Below are 19482 nucleotides of genomic sequence, written 5' to 3' on the forward strand. Positions count from 1 at the left end.
GGAATAACTGCCGTCGCTAACTTTCACGTTGTCCCACATGGCACAGTATAAATGTTAATCTTTTTGTTTTTACCATTTTTTTAACGCAATATATATATATATATATATATATATATATAATGATATATATTGGGCTGGGTTCAGGTGAATATTTTGGGCTTTCGGCCCAAACGTTGCCTATTGTGGGCCGATTGGGCTGACAGCTGCGTCCCTTGCTCACCTTGGGCTGGGTTCGGGAGAATATTTTGGGCTTTTGAGCTCAAATGTTGCCTTTTGTGGGCCAATTGGGCTGACAGTGCGTCCCTCGGCTACCTTGGGCTGGGTTCGGGTGAATATTTTGGGCTTTTAGCCCAAATGTTGCCTATTGTGGGCCTATTGGGCTGACAGCTGGTCCCTTGCCCACCTTGGGCTGGGTCGGGTGAATGTTTTGGGCTTTTTGGCCCAAATGTTGCCTATTGTGGGCCAAGTGGGCTGACGCTGCGACCCTTGCCCACCTTGGGCTGGGTTCGGGTGAATATTTTGGGCTTTTTCGCCCAAATGTTGCCTTTCGTGGGCCGATTGGGCTGACAGCTGCGTCCCTTGCCCACCTTGGGCTGGGTTCGCGTGAATGTTTGGGCTTTTTAACCCAAATGTTGACTATTGTGGGCCTATTGGGCTGACAGGTGCTTCCCTTTCCCATTTTGGGCTGGGTTCGGGTGAATATTGTGGGCTTCTAAACCAAAATGTTGCCTATTGTGGGCCAATTGGGCTGACAGCTGCGTCCCCGGGCCACCTTGGGCTGGGTTCGGGTCAATTTTTTGGGCTTTTTAACCCGAATGTTGCCTATTGTGGGCCAATTGGGTTGACTGCTTCGTCCCTGGGCCACCTTCGGCTTGGTTCGATGAATGTTTTGGGCTTTTTTGCCCAAATGTTTCCTATTATAGGCCAATTGGGCTTTGGATGATGTTCGATATTTAATCTCGGATTTCGTATTTTTAATTTCTTCTATAATATTAAAGTGTGTGTATTTTCAATAACTCTTAAAAATAGTCTAATTACTGATTGTAATTAGTTTTTAACCAAATCGTTTAATTATTAATAATTATTTTGATGCAGTAAAAACATCCTTTTAAAACATTTTGATAAAGGAAAAATGAAAAGAGACTATATATATATATATATATATATATATATTGCAATAATTAAATTAATTAATATTGTAGGGACTAATTTTAACGTACTATTTTANTTTTTTTTTTTTTTTTTTTTTTTTTTTTTTTTTTTTTTTTTTTTGTGTGTGTGTGGTTAATTTAGCCTTTTTTTTTGCCGGTAAACTGGGAATTAGAAGAAAAAGACACTTTTGCCCTAGTCTCGTCTTCTCCTTCAGTCTCTCTCAGTCCTTCTCCCAGTATTCATAGGCCCGGCGGCGCCACCTCTCTGCCTCCTCTACTTCGCCATCTCTCTCTCTGATACTCGCTCACTCCATTCTCTTGACCAGTTATTCTTTTCCTTTCTAATCGTTTTAAATCACCGGAGAAAGACCATGGAGATAGACAGAGATGATGGCCGTACCGCCAACCAGTTGAGACCACTTGCTTGTTCTTGCAATGTTCTTAATCGTGCTCATGGCTCCGCCAGTTGGTCTCAAGGTCTCTCCGTCTTCAACCATCTCTTCTTAGTTCTTGTTTCATTAGTTTGTGAGTTCGTTCGATTTCGGGAACTTTTCGTATGAGTGGTTTGTTTAATCTGGATTTTACAGGCGACACGAAAATTCTCGCTGCAGTCTATGGACCTAAAGCAGGAACAAAGAAGAATGAAAATCCTGAAAAGGCTTCAATTGAGGTTATATGGAAACCGAAAACAGGGCAAATTGGTACGTTTCTTTATTTTCTTATTCACTTTGTTTTATCCATCTCTAAATCGTATGATAAAGTTCTTATTCCATGAATATTTGTAGTTCAGTAAATTTCTTACGTGTTATTGCCATTCAAAGTACGGCTTTCAATGAACATACTGTCTAGTTTTTGTACCTTATTGATTCTGAAGCAGGCTATGGATGATATTCTCTGAATCTCATCAATGCATCCTCTTACATTTGATAATGTATTAGGAAAACTGGAAAGGGAGTGTGAGATGATATTGAAGAGGACATTGCAGAGTATTTGCATATTAACTATAAATCCCAATACCACGACATCTATTGTAGTTCAGGTGAGTCCATTTTCCCCCCTTTTTGGTTCAAGATTCATGTGATATATTGCTGGTCTTTTGATGTTTAAAAAGTAATATACATGAAATAGGTATCTCAAAATCTTGTTGAAGGTAACCAATCTCTGAACCAGCATAAAAGATGCACAATCTTAAAGTTTAAAATTTAACATTACGTTCTATACATTCATATATGGAAAGTAATGTTATTACTCATGCTTGGGACTTAGCAAATTCCCTTCATTCCAATCTTCCTTTAGTCTGAACGAACACGTTTATTAAGATTTTTTGCTTGACTACTCCGAACATGGATATTTACATAGCCAGCGCATGTTACATCATTTTATTTTGTATCTGAAACTTCTAAATAGTATGTATAAGAAATAAGTAGCTGGAACATGCTATTATGTTACTGAAACTTCTGTTGCTGGAAAAGTGTAAATATTCTAAAACCGTCAAGAACAACCTCGATGCGAAATTGTTCGTTGTAGGAAATTAACACCTTTTCATTTTCCATATCATGAAAAATGTTTTGGACTGTCAGCTTTGAAATACATTATGTTTAGGGCATTTATACTAATAATGTTGCAACTAGTTTCTTATCTCAAATACATTGATATTTCCCCCTGTAATTGCAGGTTATTCATGATGATGGAGCTGTATCCCTTGTGATTTAATACCTCGTTTTTAGATTACTAAAAATAATGTTAGGAAAATATAAGTATGTTAAGACACGTAATTCATGTCATCGTGATCCTATTCAAACTGATTTACTAACGCTATCCTTGAAAGTCGAACATGGGTCGAAGTTCTCACAGCTACATTATAGGTGCTCTAACCAATTATGCTATATGAGAGCTGATTCACGTTAATCTTACCACGGGGAACTACTGTTTTGTCGAGGAAAAGGGAAGAACTAGGGCCTACATATCAACATGGACAGTTCTTTTATCTGGTTATTGGGTCAAAAATCTAGATATTCTGTGATCCCCTGCCTAGGGACACGGTGGAAGAGCTCCCCTAATATATCACATTGATTTTTCTTTTAAATTTGAAGTGGCATTTGTTTAAAATGTTCCAATGTCATGCCACTGTAAAAAAAATGTTTTTTTTTACCTTGTATAGGTTTGATATTCTGTCAACTTATGTACCACACATGAGAATTATTTTTTCTTTATTTGTGGGAATGCCTTTCTTGAAATATCTTCATGAAGAACTTCTTTGACAGAGCCCTCAAATAGCTTCTTCCTTGTGCAATTAATGCATCATGTGCTGCCTTAGTAGATGCTGGAATTCCCTTAAAGCATCTTGCTGGTAATCAGAATTTATGGTCTTATTATTCATGGCTTCACTTGATAAATTAATGGTTGGCACTGACTTCTCTGCACTGCATATTGCAGTTGCAATTTCTTGTTGTTTGTCTGAGAGTGGATATGTTATTTTGGATCCAACCAAGCTAGAGGAGCAGGTTGGTAAATTTACTTATTGAATTGTCAATGCTTGTCCAATTTTGCAGTTACTTTTTGTATGCATGATAAAAAGCATAGATATGGACCATATGCAAATTTGCCATGCTAGGGGTTGGCTAAGTAGTTACACATTATTGAATTTATCAAAGAAAATGAGAAAAAGTGAAAATTGTCGAACTTGATTATCAAACGAGTGATTTTTAAAGAAAAGTGAACTCGAAATGCAGAAAATGAAGGCATCAGTACATTTGGTCTTTCCGAACTCACCTGTCTCAGTAATTCCTGAAGGATCTACCCAAGTTGCAGGCGAACCTCTGGAGAATGGAATAATAACATCTTTAACTCAGGGTGCAATGTCAGGTATGTTGTGCACGAAACCAAGCTATGTTCCAGTAGTCGTAATTGAAGATGTGCATGTTTGTATTATGTTTGAATTTTAGGACGTCAATGAGGATTTTTGGGAGAGGAGTCCCACGTTAGCTAATTAAAGAGTTGATCATGGGTTTATAAGTAAGAAAATACATCTTCATTGGTTTGAGGCCTTTTGGAGAAACTAAAAGTAAAGTCACGAGAGCTTAAGTTCAAAGTGGACAATGTCATACCACTGTGGTGAGTCGTTGTTCTTAACACCAATAAGCTCATACTTGAGTATTCACTTCTATATTGTGTTAATGATCACGTATTTTTACACCAAGAGCTGAACTCATCTTTATCCGTGGCACTGATACATTTTGAACACGTATCTGGCTCACCCCTTTTGTAACCCACAGCAAATTTCTTGTTTCTTTTGCTTTTTTTTTCATTCACGATCTTCATTTTCTTGACACCATGGCACACTTCGATGGACAAAATAAACCATTTATTAGCAATGGATACGGCATATTTCTCTCATCATGTCATGTACTTTCTATCTAATGCCGTTTTGTGATCGAAAATGTACTTGGATCTTATTATAGCATCAAATGTCAAAACGGCTACAGTTAGTCATCTCTTGGGTTACCAATGGAATCTGAAAAATGTGAATGTTAGATAGAAAAACAAGCATGGGATCTAATTATTGTTGTTGTTTATCTGAAGTGGATGATTATATTCACTGTCTGGAACGAGGGCGTGCTGCAACAGCAAAAATGTCAGCTTTTTTGAGGAGAAGCTTGCAGCCTCAACTCCCAACGGATTCCTCAAAAGTCGGGTGATTGGATCCAAGTCCTTGCCTATGAATTGTGCTCCACGACATAATCTGGCTTGGGAAGGTATCGTCTGTTGTATGATTTATTTTTATGTAATCTCAAATCCATACTAATTGGGTCTTTCAGAGCTGTAAACCGGGCATTAATTTAAATGATGATAAAGAGTTCTCAGTGGATTTGATTGATGCATTGTACGTTTACTCTTTTTTTGTTGTGCATTTGTTTGATATTCTAGCTTTAAAATGATGATGTCTTCAAAGTGGTCATTCAAAAGAGACAAATTTCCAGTGGAAAGAGACTCCCTGGATGGAGAGAAGGGAGAACAGTGTGATTGATTTAAGAATGTTTGTAGTAGCACCTTTCCCTCTTTCCCTCTCTCCCTCTTTGGAGGAGTGGTGCTCGTGTTACGAACTATTAACCTCCAAAATGGTATGATATTGAGTATAAGCTTTCATGACTTTGCTTTTGGTTTCCCCAAAATGTCTCGTACTAATGTATTTCTTATGACCATCCCCTTAATTAGTCAAAGTAGGACTCTTGCCCAATAATCTTCCATTGGAATAAAGTATATCATAGAGATTATGGACCTCCGCAGTGGTATGACATTGTCCATTTTGAGCATAACCTCTCATGACTTCGTTTTTTGTTTTCCCAAATGGACTCATACCAATGAAGATGTATTCCTTCTTATAAATTTTTTATCATCCCCTTAATTCGTTAATGTGGGACTTTCGCTCAAGAATCCTCCCTTCGAACAAAGTATACCATAGAGACCATGGACCTCCACAATGGTATAATATTGTCCACTTTGAGTATAAGCTCTCATGGCTTTTCTTTTGATTTTTCTAAAAGGTCTCGTACCAATGGAGTTGTATTTCTTACTTATAAACCCATGACCATCCTCTTAGTCGATATGGGGCTCCCGCACAACGATCCTCAACAGGCTTAAGGCGAAAGATTGATTTTGGAATCTTTGTAGGAGCTCCCTCATTAGATGATAGATAGAAAAGACTCGAAATTGATTGAGGAATCTCCGTGGGGGCCACCTATTTACAATAATAGAAGAGAGCCTTAACATCTAAACTTGTTGGATGTCGTTCTTTTTATTAGATCTCGACGAAACTTTCCTTATGAGCAGGACGCGGTTAATGCCTCCCAACCATAGGATAGAATCGAGATTTAACCAGGTAGCAAGCTCAAACCAGAAAAATTTAGTAGCCATTAGATACATCTTATAGACCTTTACCTCACCCATAAACTAGATAGCATAAATAGTTTCATAAATTAAGAAAACGTGACACTTAACAACCCACCCTCTTCACCCCATTACATCCATTACATTCAAGTGCTTCCTCCATTCATTAACACCAAACTGCGTCAGCCAGAGAATAGGAGACTTCAATACTCAGCCTCTGCCCTAGGCAGAGGCACATGAGACCTCTCAATGAAGAAATTTTCATAGATGAACCCTGCAAGTCCACCACCAATAAGGGGTCCAACCCAGTAAACCCAGTGGTCAGTCCAGTCTCCAGCCACCAAAGCTGGGCCAAATGATCTTGCTGGGTTCATTGAAGCTCCAGAAAAGGCCCCACCAGCCAAGATGTTAGCCCCCACCACGAACCCAGTCAACATTGGACCCAACCCATCAAGAGCTCCCTTCTTTGGATCAACCATTGTTGCGTACACAGTGAACAGCAAGGAGAAGGTGAGAATAATCTCCCATATCACTCCCTGAAGATAGCCAACTCCACTTGCTAATGTGTGAACTGGAATAGCCTGCAAACAGAAGAACATTCAAACATAATATGAGATCTTGTTATTGTGTTCATAGCTGAAGGAGGAAGACGATGAGACTCACGGAGCCTCCGGTGAGGTACGATAAGAGAAAACTAGCCGCAGACGCTGCTAGCAACTGAATGATCCAATATAAAGCGGATCGGACAACTGTGATATGACCACCAAAAAGGAGACCGAGTGTGACGGCGGGGTTTAGGTGACCACCGGAAATGTGTCCGGCGGAGATCATCACAGCCACGACCAGTGCATGTGCGACAGCGACAGAGAACAATCCCACGAGTGCATTTCCTAGTAGTGTATCTAATTCGCACAGAAAATTCTCAATCTTAGTATAATTCAAATGTACGAAGAACGAGGAAAACTAGAGAACTTACTAGCAGTTATGGCTGATCCGACACCAACAAAGACGAAGAGGAAGGTGGTGATGAACTCGACAACGAGGGCTCGGATGCAGTCGGGCTGAGTCGCCTCGCCAACGCATCCCAATGCAATTTTGGCCATTGATATGCCGGCAAGCTCAAAGACTGAACTAGATAGAAGAGGCTTAGAATGGTTGATTGGTTGGCATTTTTGAATAAAAGACGTGCGATTTTATAACCATCTCATCGTACAGTGTTGGGCAAATGGCATATTATTATTGCACCTATTGAAATTACATTTGTGCCCGTTGACTTGAAGATTATTTACGGGTTTTGCCATCCAATTATTTGAGTAAAATAAAGGGTTAAAGCAACCGGCCTTAAATTTTTAGGCTACTGCATAATATTATAATATTAAATGGCTTAATAGTCAAATTACAAAATATCAACATTTTAAGAATAAAAATCACTAAATTTTTTAATAATGCTCATTTAAAAAATGAAAAAAATATATATATATATATATATATATATATATATATATATATTTATTATTATTATTATTATTATTATTATTTAATTGTTTATAATATTAATTTTGGTATTTTCAAAATTTGTACTAATATTCATCCCTTATGCTTATAGGTTCCAAGCCTATGATTGGTAGGATCCCATGTGACAATGTCCAATGGGATTTTAAAAAGTGGAGATGACCTGTTTTCCAAGTCATATCTTAGGGATATTCTTAAAAATAAATAAATTAATTAATAAATAACACTTAACATGGGATGTGAGGTTAAAAAATATGAATAAAACCAATTAGTTTCAATATAATTTGAATATTTGAATATTATTTTGATGTGTATTTTAAAATTTGCATTATATATATATATATATATATTGGATGGTGGGTGTTAATTGAAGGGAAAAAGAAACATCAATATTGCAATAAGTATGTCTCAAGCAATAATGAAAATTAGAGTCCACTCTTGTTCTTCACTTTCTTGCTTTTTATCTACTTTTTTTTTCTAGCTCTCTCGAGGGTACACTCATTTCTCTTCTTGCGGTTGACATTCCATTTGCCTTAATCGTAAGTGCTCATTCGATTTTAATTTGGATGGGTTTAATCTGCTGAGATGAGGTACAGATGGCCGACCCTTTGGGCATCCAGGTGATACAAATAAAGAAAATACGAATTCCAACCACATCCTCTATCAAAACAAGTCAATCTGAGAGCATGTGGAATCCCGTGTAAATCAATAATAACCACCTTGCAAGACTAAATACTCTTGGGCGACCGATAGTGTGGTTCCGTTAGAAAAAAGTGAAAGAACTATCATCGGATAGTGAAATAAAACATGAAATTGTAGACCGTGTGTGACTTATCGACAGTGACTTGGTAAGAGAATCCACTAAAATCACAGTGAAAGCAAATGTTCATGGAGTAATTGTCACTGTTTACCAGAGTAATGGTCACTATTTACCGACCTGAACTTATACATATACATACACACACATTATTAAAGCGTTAGGTACAAAAACAAATGTCTTTGAATTAAAAATAAGTAGTAAAAAATTTAAAGAGGCAAAGCGCTCTCTTCGAGGCCCAAATCACATAGGATGTTATGGGCCGCTTTGCACAGGCCCATAGACGTAGCCCAACTCAAAGTAGAGAGGCTCAAAAAGCCCAAATAATTTAAAGAGGCAAAGCGTTCTCTTCGAGGCCCAAAACAGAATAAACAAAAACTAAAATTCCTTAAACCAAATTAGATTTAAATTAACCAAATTAATCCCCCTCTAATCCTCATTAATTTCCCAACGATTATACCTCTTACAACACCAAACAAAGTAGAATAAAATAAAAAATAATAATAATCATAATGAGCTTTATTAATATTACTTGAAACCCAGCTTTCTCCGCCGCCACCTCCCGGCAACGTATCCGCCGCCGTCATTACAAACCTCGCCGCGTGTTCTGCCGGCCTCGAATTCTCCTCCTAAACGATTTTATAATTATTTTGCAAGCTAATTATAATAACAACCATTCAAGGTCCACGAGAGTTGATGTTTATATATACTTTCCAATTAAAAACTATTTTTCACATGTTTTTAACTAAAAATGAGCTGAACCCGAACATAGAAAAGTAGCTCTACCCTGCAAATTGTTCGTGAAAACTTTAGAAGTTCGAGGACTAAACTATAGGCTACGAAGGTTGCCCGAACCAGCACGACCTTGATGGTTCGTTTCATTCCTTCCACAGCACAACGTGCAGTAATTGTTGTAATTGTCGTCTACAAGCCAGGAGGTTTGAAGAGTGGAAGCAAGTTAAAAGCTTGTTCCACATCAATAGGTGTTGTAAGAGCACGCTTGAGGATCTCTGGGGTGGTAGTTTCTCCCTTCCAGGTGTTGAACCAAGGCCCTCCTCCAACTTCCAATGCCGCCATGTTACTTGTGACATCCAATACAATCTGCAAATCAAGAATTGTACTGATATAACTATTAAAAATGAAGAGCAGGTTAACCTGAACAATTGTCGTATACCACTAAGAGTTCGGGAAATATTCTGCAGAGAATAATCTATGCCAATACTAACACGATATTTTAATCACTATCGGGATTTATAACTAGTATGAAGACCTCTTAAGGAATGATCAGATCATAGGGTGGTAATGTCACTGACTACATTTTATGCTTGTATACATGCATGCCTATATGGAGACATTTATGATAACGTTATTAAAAAAAATGCTCGACCCTTAAGTTTGTATCTAATATTTAAAAGATGCCTAACAGGTCCTTTAACTTTACATCTAATGAATCTTTAAAACTTAAAAAGGTTCTTTAACTTTACATCTAATGAATCTTTAAAACTTAAAAAGGTTCTTTAACTTTACATCTAATGAATCTTTAAAACTTAAAAATGGTACCGTAGATCCTTAAACTTTGAATTTTGTATCTAATAGATCCCTAAATTTTCAATTTTTTTGAACCTATTTCAACATTCAACATTCAATAATCTATAATCTATAATCTAGAAAGAAACATACTTAGCCCTTGAATTGTACATAATGATTAAGTGCAAGCCAAATGGAAGCAATGAGTAATGGAAAAAAGTTAATATAAGACTGTCACCTTGCCCTTGCTACCATCAAATCTTCGTTCCCACATTTGCAATTTCAATATACCAAAACAAGTATCTTTGCAAGCAGTGTCAAGCCCACGTTCCGTTGTAGGAGCACGTAACGGTGAACCAGGCTCGTCTGTTTTGGCTTCTAATTCAATCTGTGCAAAGACGAGCTAAAATACTTGAAGAAAATCTTCACTTTTGCATAATTTTCTGGGTTTCAAAGGAAACGCTTTAAAGGATTTTTAGACTATTTTGATATGCTTTATCATTATTCTTTTTAGAGTAAACACAGGGGTGAAGAATTTAAACCTCTTTAGTGTAGCGTATCTTAATCAATTGACGTTGTTAGTATGCCTTTAACATTACTATTTACTTGCTAAAAGACTGTATTTTAACAGAATCAAGTCTTTTGCATGCATCAGATGGAAATCTTATAATTGCTCAAAGAAGGGCAGTGACTGGAACAAAGAGATCCACAATTTACCTTGTGCGTTGCATTTTCGGCAGCAATATACCAATAGCCCCAAGAACTTATTTCCCAGTTAACAGTTCCATTCCATGGCACGAATTCATAAAAAATTCCATCATAGTGGACTCCAACCTGCAACAATTAAAATATCACAAATATCATTGTTGGTTAAGATGTCCACCCAACTCCCACATTTCCTACCTTTCCGAGCATAATTCTATCCATCCACGACTTTGCCGGTAACGGCCCAAGTCCACCGCTAGTAGAAATTGTCCTCTTTGAGTTTTCCCTTTTGGACTTCCCCTCAAGGTTTTAAAACGCATTTGCTAGGGAGAGATTTCCACACCCTTATAAAGAATGCTTCGTTCTCCTCCCCAACCGACGTGGGATCTCACAATCCACTCCTTTCAGGGCTCAACGTCTTTGCTGGCACATCGCCCTGCGTCTAACTTTGATACCAATTATAACAGCCCAAGCCCACCACTAGCGGATATTGTCCTCTTTGGACTTTCCCTCTCGGGTTTCCCCTCAAGGTTTTAAAACACGTCTGCTAGAGAGAGATTTTCACACCCTTATAAAGAATGCTTCGTTCTCCTCCCCAATCAATGTGGGATCTCACATTCCCCCCACCCCTTCTCTTTGAGAACTCTAGAACAAAGTTGTACAACCTATAGAACAATCCTATTCAAAGTAAGACCGTCCCTCTCCAAGTATAAAGAGAGTGGATCACGTTCGTAGGTCCACAGCATTTGGGGTGTTGGGGGAGACCATTTCATTCACAGCAATGCAGTGCGTGTGTGTGTGAATGAGAGTGAGTAAAGAGAGTGAAATCGCAATGAGGAGCCACATAATATTACCAATGCAGCATTTTCAAAGGTTTCCGTCAATCCAGGAAGTTGTCTCAAACCTCCACCAGCCGTAAGAGAAACTTCTCCACGAGCACCTTCAAAAACATTACACTGAGCCTGCAGCATGTTAAAAGGAGCTAAGGTTTAACAATATTTGAGCCAGTCGAGCAACAAGGTCCAGCAATATACTACGTAAATATGCAAGAAAATACAGCATACTTCATCCCATTAAATATACAGATGGTGTAATCTTTTACAGCCTCATGAATGTAAAAAACAGACGAAACTCCTCTATGCATGGGCCGGTCAAAAGCAAACTCAATTTCTAAAAGTTAAATTTATTGACATCCTTCTATGAATTTTCTAACAAGATTCACGATGCTAGGTTTCTTGTCCAAATTTAAGAACTCCAAAACTCAACCCTCTTTTAACCTCATTTTTTTACTAGGCCATGTTGCATAGCGTGCTTGACTTCAAATTTGTAGAATTAGAAAGAATCAAATAATTTCTTACTTCACAAAGCCAAAAAAATTACCCAAAACCATTTTCTGGGAAATCCGCCACCCCAATTCTTTTCAGAGTATGAAGGGGCATTTACAAACTCAAATCTTTCGTCCTCCCACTCAATCCAACCTGAGATTCATATTGAGAAATTCAGGAAATATGCCGAACTTTAACTTTTACCAAGAAAATAAAATTAGGGTGAAAGCGCAGCATGATATGAAACAATATTTCCATTACATATTAATTTACACAGCATACGTTCATCTAAGAAGATGTGCAAGCTCCAAGGAGGAGGAGAAAAGAAGATGAAACAGACAAATAAAAGAGAGGAAAGCCACAACCCAGTCCAAATGAATTATCAAAAAAACTGACACAAACAGAACTAAAACCATAAATATGAAAAAGAACAAGTTCCCGTAGAGAGAACTAAATAAATATACTAATTATTTATAGCATAAATAGAGAGTGTTTGGTAGGATCCCTCTTTTAGGCCAGGGAATCTTCATCTCCTTGGTCTTTAGGTTGTTCTTTTCTCTCTTTCTCCTTTTTAGTGAAAGTTTCTATTTCCTATCGAAATAGACATATGCATAAACTTACACCTGTACGTATCATATATATCTATATGCATATAGGACCATAACAGAATCCTCATACCATAAAAATATATAGTTATCGATTCTTCACCATCAATCCAGCACCAGCACAGTGCTAAATATAGAATTTCTCATGATAGACATATGCATAAACTTACATCGGTACGTATCATGTACGTGTCTATATGCAGATGAAACCATAACAGAATCCTCATACCATAAAAATATATAGTTATCGTTCTTCACCATAAATCCAGCACCAGGACAGCGCTAAATATAGAATTCCTCATAATTAGAAGTAATGCACCAAGTCAAACACAAATTTCCAAGGTAAACTGATTAAAAGATTGAACATGCCTGTGGATAACCCTCCTGCCATGCATATTTGCCAATGAGGTTCAAATACTGGAAATGCTGCAAGCCAGCCAGCTGTTGACTTCTGCTTAGATCCAACATTTCCCCAGCCATAAACTGGGCGGGTACTGTATTCCCAACGAGCAGTTTTTACAGTTTCCAAATAGTTTGTCCTGTCATTGAACATTGTCAAACAGTGTCCCAATAATAAGATGGAATCCGAGATACAATTGTTTTAATGCAAAGAAATATTTGACAACCAATATTTCGAGCTCCTTGATATACTGATTTAAAGCCCTAAAACACATTTAGTTCAAGGAAGTCCAGTCTCCTTTTGAGTGAATAACTTAAATCTTTTTTTCCCAGTAAGCAGGGAAGCTTCAAAGATTGGAAACACCATAACTCATAATAACAAATAAGATTATTTTATAAAATTATTAACAAGTTCTTTAAACATAGAACTCATAGATTAAACCTGAAGGGAGAGCAATTTCATGAATTAAGACAATTTGGTACCACATTGCGTTGTATTGATGTCGAAACACAAAGAAATTGATGCTTGTGCATGTGGCCTTTCCCAACCTCAAAAGGAAGAAGTTAGGAAAAGCCTCTACATTTTACTGGAAGAAATCATGTCGAATGAGAATTCCAGAAAAAGACAAACATCAATTAGCTTCATACATAACTTTTTCACTGGGAGAAGGAATAGTTGTGTCAATTCTAGCCTGAATATTTTAGGAGTATGTCCTTTAAAAGGAAGAAGGCTTCACTGCCCAAATGCTGCAGTTCTTCTCTTAGTTATTGAAGCTATGTATGAAAACAATTTTTCATTGAATGAAATAGAATGAGATTTATACAAGAAGGATTTCCATCAGAGAACTCCAAATAAGCAATTCAGTAATTAGCCCAAGTCTAAAAAGGAAGGAGAAAATACAGCTACACAATTATATAAGACAATAAATAAAAAATTAAATTTACAGCTTGATTTTCTATGCTCCCCTCGAGCTAGATGGTATATGCTAGTCACTCCTAGCTTGGAAACGTAATCATCAAGGCTTGACCAATTCAATTGCTGCTGTGAAGGCACATATCTTAGGTTTATTGTGTTGTTTTCAATCTTATCAGTAATGAAGTGGCAGTCTATCTCAACATACTTCATTTGATCATGAAATATTAGATTTTTTTCAATAGCTATGACAGACTGATTATCACACATTAGCTCTATGATACCTACTATTCTAACTTTGAGCTCGATGAGTAGGCACTTTAACCAAATTCCTCGAGCTAGATTGCAACTCAGCTTTAACACTACTTTCAGCTACAATCTGTTGCTTCTTACTGCACCAAGTTACTAAGTTTCCCCCACACATACGAGCACTAACCTGAAGTTGACTTGCAGTCAATAAGAGCACCTCCCCAAGCTACATTGGTGTACACCTCTAGAGATTGGTTCATAGTCTTTAAAAGTATGAGGCTCTTTCCTGAAATATCTCAATATTCTATACAAAACTTCTATATGACTTTTAGAAGGTTTGTTCAGGAATGGACTTAATTCCCACATTAACAGCCAAACTAATGTTTGGACAAGTATGAGTTAAGTAAATAACTTTCCTACTGGTCAAGTCTTGATTTCAAATTTATTTGAAAGAAGTTGCTTGAGCCAAATAATTTACTCTAAAACATTTCTTGTAAAAATAATAACATCAACATATACTCCGAACACAGTAATCTTACTTGGTGAAAAATTCTTGATGAATAGGGTTTGGTTGGATTAATATTGAGTATAGTCATCTTACTTCAATACATTTGTAAACTTTTTGAACTAAGCTTGAGATGACTGTTTTAATCCATACATTTCTTCAGTTTACATACCTTTCGTTGTATATATGTCCTCAAATCCAAGATATAGGCTCATAATCACTTCTTCACTAGGTCTCTATTAAAAAATGAATTTTTTTACATCAAGTTAAATTAATGATAAATCTAGATTTATTGTAGCAAGAAGTACTTGAATAAAATTTCATTTCCCAACAGGAACAAATGTTTCCTTATAGTCGATTCCAAAAGTTTGGCTATAAGACAAGTTTTGAATGGCTCTATACTACCATTTGGTTTGTGATTGGTTGAAAAAATCCATCTTTATCCAACTGCACCCATAGGATTCACATTTATTTTTTTCAAGACAATGTAATTCTTCTAGAGTGGCGGCTTTACATAAAAGTTTGCTCCTTGAACTGTGTTAGGAGTATGTATATGATCTAAAGAAGCCACAAAAGCTCTAAAAAATGGGGACGAATTAGTGTAGAGACTGCAGTGATGAATTAGTGTAAGATAAGTGTTCCTTAGAGACTGCGAGCCTTCACCCACAGAGCTGCCCCTTGGGGATACTCCACATGAGATATTAGCATTCAACTTTAACTGAAGCTATCTTAAGGTCAAAAACTGAAGTTAAAGATTCTCAACACAGTACTAAAAGCTCAATAAAGTAAAAGTGAGGGAGCACCTGCCATCATCACGAATAAATCCTTGATGCCAAAGTGGAGTGACTTGAAAACCTTCCACGACCTTTTTATTGAACTCCTAAAAACGGTTGCCCACAATATAATATAAAGTCATTCACAACCTCTGTCAGAAACAATAATAGTTGAAGCAAGAAGAGATTCCAGTCTGACAAATTTTCTCTCGAAAAAGATACACAAATCACTCATGAATTAATTGAACTTATATAAGACTATAAGAGAGAGAAAGAAAAGACCAAGTCTCAACATTAAATGAAACAATACATTCTAAGAAAGCATCTCAACCTCTGGATGAACTTCCTTGTTTGGAGGCTTGAACCCTCCTTTAGATGCAAAACAGTTGCCCAGACTCAGTTCATGCCTACCTATGCATTAAAAACCCAGCATTAGCGTCATTTTTCAAAAAAATACATGAATAATATATCTGAAAACCATAGACTGTATAAAGAGGTTGAGACCTCGTTTAAAAATGTATTCTGAGATTCGAAGGACATGAAGTTGATGGAATTCGAATTATGAATTTACTATTTTGGCAATGCCAAGGGAGTTTCAAGAGCTCCCCCTCTCCACAATGCTCAACAAGAGCTACAATCCAACCAAAATATATGGAAGTTTTTATCCACTCATACTTTTGTCATGAAATAAGACCTCAATTTTTAAAAAGAAATGATCTCACTAAGGAAGCATAGTAAAGGAAAACTAAGAAAAGAAGATAGGTTTGATATCAAAACTTACTTCCCCAAAAGTTTTGAGACTCTTCAGAGTATTGGCATATGTATTTGTCATAAGCACCAAGAATCTGTGCTCCAACTCCTGTAAACCTGGGTCCATGTTGTACGATTTCGGGTGTCGTTAATTTCTTAGGAAATGCAGGGTTCTCCACAGAGTACATGAAACAGAAACTCTGCCTCTTCTGTGGAATCGATACCTTGAAGTACCAACCTTCAAAGAATTTCCGAGTACTCCCATCAAAGTGATACCTGATTCAATACGAAGTACGGAAAATTGGAAAATGTAAATCATTGATTGCCACATAACCATATACCATGAGATTAACCATGATGCAGCCATGATCTAAAGAAGAGTAACGATTCACCTCAGATGACATAACAAAAATAAGGTTACACCAGGTTCAAATGCTCCAAAAGGAATCTAGAAACTGTAACTGATCGAGTTAAACATTGTATGCTTCCACCTTTAAACAAAGAAACACCCAAACTAGTTCAACTACTGATAAACAAAGAATGTGAGGTTGTTTGTGAGGAAGGATAAAAAGGGGAAAAAAATCATTAACAACCTTTTATCCTTCAAGTTTGGTGAGTTATGACCAGTTAACTCATCTTTAAAGGTACAAATATTAAACTTTGATCATCATTCTTTCTTACAATAGCTCCAGCATCTTCCCAGTTTCCCCAACTCTTCCACTCCCGCTGCTCTCAGTCCACAACTTTCTATTTCTCTTTCACTCATCTTCACACACTTGATTACCGTTTCAGGAGCCTTCTCCCTATTTCCCTCGATAGCTCAGCCACCGCTAGCAGATATTGTCATCTTTGGGCTTTCCCTTTCAGACTTCCCCTCAAGGCTTTAAAACGCGTCTGCTGAGGAAAGGTTTCCACACCCATATAAAGGGCGTTTCGTTCTCCTCCCCAACCAATTTGGGATTCTCACACCTCCACTGGCTCCAATCATAGTCGACTGATTTTTTGCTCTCTCATTCTACATTTCCTTCAATTTTTGCTCCATTTTTCTATGCCATCTTTTAGCACAGCTCATAGTTCTCATTAATTGGTGCTTTTCTTCTGCTACATCAGAGGAGATAAGCTCCCTTTAAGCCATACATAACTTGTTTTGAATACTTGTTGTATCTCTAGCATTTGTTGGTTATTGGTTACAAAACAGAGGATGAACAAACAATTCGTGAGACGGAACCTGAATGTTGATGGTGACCACTGGGCATTTAATTGAAGATGCATACAGATAACAGTGTGCACAGATACAAAACAATGAGGGGTTCAAAGATACATGCAACCCATTCGTGAAGCCGCCTCAACCATTCAAGTGAGCATTGACAAGAAATTAGGAACTAAGACATTTATGCTAGATGTGAACCTTCGTTAATGGAAAATTTAGACAGCGTTTTACCCGCTGTGAGGAGTCCGCAGCTCGCGATTAGCTGGCGTGGGCTGATAGCCAGGAGGGCAAACAAGACCTCCGTCATCATCGTTCTCAATTTTGGCCGACGCAGAAGATTCATACACAGAGTTCGAACTGGAAGCCAATACTCGGATTCTCGATCTTGATTTCAACTTTAGCTTCGAAGAACCACCCCATCGATGACGAAATGAGCTGGACTTCAAAGATTGAGGAACCTTCACCGCGAACATGGACTTTCCAGCTTGAACTTCCATTGAATTGGAGTAGAAGTGATGAATTCCACACAACGGTAGATTGCAAGCAGTTGCATCCATCTCAATTGCCAAAAAATGGAACAAGATGAATTCGGGCGAGAGTCGTGCACTATATATAATTTTGTGGATCAAAATCTGCCTGCATGGCAAGGATGAATTGCGAGGGGCCTGAAGAAACTGAATCACAGTCGCAGGATCACCTTGGTCCGGTCAATATTAAGATTTGGATGAGATAAAAGAACAAATAAATCTCTATCAATAACTACTCGCAGACAAATTAAGTCTATTGTGTTCACTCTCGTCCTACGACCAGCGCTGCCGTGCCGTGCCGTGCTGCTACTATCCAACAAGGACGTCCGGTGGATGGCAAGTGTCAAACGGCGGAGCCCACTATATGAAATACCTATCCATTTCCAACCCAACATTTACTGGGCAATCCCACGTCAACTGGAAAGAGGAACGAATGAGAGCTAGGAACCTATGCAATTGTGAGATCCCACTAAGTATTGATGTGGAAACCTCTCCCAATAAAAGTGTTTTAAAATTCTTGAAGAGAAACTAGAAAGTGAAAATACAAAAAAGAACAATGTTTGCTGGCAGTGGGCTTGTGCTGTTACATTGTCACTCCTATCTTATTTGATAGATCGAATCAAGTCTAGTTAAATCAAGAATGTGATAAGATAAGGAATCACTGTAAGTAGAGTAAGATTCAGATTACCTTGTTGATCTCACTCCACAAGCAAGATCATCATATCTAGCTTGAATGATCCTTGTTGATCTCACTCCACAAGCAAGATCATCATATCTAGCTTGAATGATCCTTGTTGATCAAATATCTGAAGGCAATAACACTTGATTGAGGTTCGAATCACTCTACCAGCAAGATTGATCATGTCGAGTTTAAATGATTCTACATGCAACCTAAACTACATAGAATTGCAAACAAACTTAGCTAAAGTACAAATGTTTCTTTTACTATATTTTCCAAGTCTCTCACAAATATAACATACATGGCTTTATATACTCTTAGAGTGAAACTATTAAAAACATTCCAAGAGTTCGTAACATTCCTACTTGATAGCCATAATTAACCGTTATGTAATTGTAATCTACCTTAAATAAAAAATCTTAAAATACATTAATGAAATACAATAACTCTAAATTACTCTAAATTGTAATTTACCTAAAATTTATAACCTGAAACTTCATTCTTGTTCAATGGGCATGAATTGAAATATCTTTTGATAATTTCAACAATATTTTTCTTCACATATTCATTGAAGTATAGTGTATGATTGATATCTCTTGGTTCATATCAGAATGTGTCAATTATGATAAGTTTTTCTAGTTCGTATGTAAGATCGTTATAGATCATGATCGAGAAATCCACTCTCGACGTCCATTTAGTCATCACATTGGTCGCTTCAATTCGAGTATAGAGTTCCGATCTGTATTGGGAGGGGGGTTGAAGTAATGGATCGAGTCTTGGAGCCACAACCAGAACTAGTTATTATACTTGACATGGCTCCCAATTCGTTGGATCGTAAGTGAGAGGCGACTTACTTCACAGACAAGGTCTCTACTTGTACGGATTCGGGGCACCGCCCAATAGTTCAATCTCCCACTCTAACAATTGTTTAACTAAAATACACAGTTC

General features: G+C 37.4%; 3 protein-coding genes across 3 annotated transcripts; 1 reads left to right on the forward strand and 2 right to left on the reverse strand.

The window, feature by feature from the left end:
- Positions 1–1317: 1317 nt before the first annotated feature.
- LOC111454378 (exosome complex exonuclease RRP46 homolog) lies at positions 1318–5032 on the forward strand. Its single transcript, XM_023095850.1, has 8 exons — positions 1318–1628; positions 1739–1852; positions 2090–2190; positions 2826–2846; positions 3429–3501; positions 3588–3655; positions 3884–4016; positions 4734–5032. Exons 1-8 carry the CDS (start codon positions 1523–1525, stop codon positions 4847–4849), a joined length of 732 nt encoding a protein of 243 aa, XP_022951618.1. The 5' UTR covers positions 1318–1522; the 3' UTR covers positions 4850–5032.
- An 886-nt stretch (positions 5033–5918) lies between these two features.
- LOC111454716 (aquaporin TIP4-1) lies at positions 5919–7225 on the reverse strand. The gene is made up of 3 exons (XM_023096230.1): positions 7015–7225; positions 6702–6940; positions 5919–6619 (listed from the first exon to the last, which is right to left on the reverse strand). Exons 1-3 carry the CDS (start codon positions 7139–7141, stop codon positions 6242–6244), a joined length of 744 nt encoding a protein of 247 aa, XP_022951998.1. The 5' UTR covers positions 7142–7225; the 3' UTR covers positions 5919–6241.
- Positions 7226–9036: 1811 nt separating this feature from the next.
- LOC111454510 (tocopherol cyclase, chloroplastic) lies at positions 9037–18155 on the reverse strand. Its single transcript, XM_023096005.1, has 10 exons — positions 17560–18155; positions 16150–16394; positions 15700–15779; positions 15399–15475; positions 12899–13068; positions 11980–12077; positions 11454–11561; positions 10612–10728; positions 10133–10282; positions 9037–9468 (listed from the first exon to the last, which is right to left on the reverse strand). Exons 1-10 carry the CDS (start codon positions 17883–17885, stop codon positions 9292–9294), a joined length of 1548 nt encoding a protein of 515 aa, XP_022951773.1. The 5' UTR covers positions 17886–18155; the 3' UTR covers positions 9037–9291.
- Positions 18156–19482: the final 1327 nt, after the last annotated feature.

The sequence above is a fragment of the Cucurbita moschata genome, unplaced genomic scaffold, assembly GCF_002738365.1.
Source record: "Cucurbita moschata cultivar Rifu unplaced genomic scaffold, Cmos_1.0 Cmo_Scf00016, whole genome shotgun sequence".
In the NCBI taxonomy this organism is placed as follows: Eukaryota; Viridiplantae; Streptophyta; class Magnoliopsida; order Cucurbitales; family Cucurbitaceae; genus Cucurbita; species Cucurbita moschata.

Coding starts and splice junctions, on each gene's coding strand:
- LOC111454378 (XM_023095850.1), top strand. CDS start 1,523: ATGGAGATAGACAGAGATGATGGCCGTACCGCCAACCAGTTGAGACCA. Junction 3,656..3,883: donor CAACCAAGCTAGAGGAGCAG/GTTGGTAAATTT, acceptor CTCGAAATGCAG/AAAATGAAGGCATCAGTACA. Junction 4,017..4,733: donor AACTCAGGGTGCAATGTCAG/GTATGTTGTGCA, acceptor GTTTATCTGAAG/TGGATGATTATATTCACTGT.
- LOC111454716 (XM_023096230.1), bottom strand. CDS start 7,141: ATGGCCAAAATTGCATTGGGATGCGTTGGCGAGGCGACTCAGCCCGAC. Junction 6,941..7,014: donor CGGATCAGCCATAACTGCTA/GTAAGTTCTCTA, acceptor TGTGCGAATTAG/ATACACTACTAGGAAATGCA. Junction 6,620..6,701: donor CGTACCTCACCGGAGGCTCC/GTGAGTCTCATC, acceptor TTCTGTTTGCAG/GCTATTCCAGTTCACACATT.
- LOC111454510 (XM_023096005.1), bottom strand. CDS start 17,885: ATGGATGCAACTGCTTGCAATCTACCGTTGTGTGGAATTCATCACTTC. Junction 11,562..11,979: donor TTCCCAGAAAATGGTTTTGG/GTAATTTTTTTG, acceptor AACATGCTGCAG/GCTCAGTGTAATGTTTTTGA. Junction 9,469..10,132: donor TTGATGGTAGCAAGGGCAAG/GTGACAGTCTTA, acceptor CTTGATTTGCAG/ATTGTATTGGATGTCACAAG.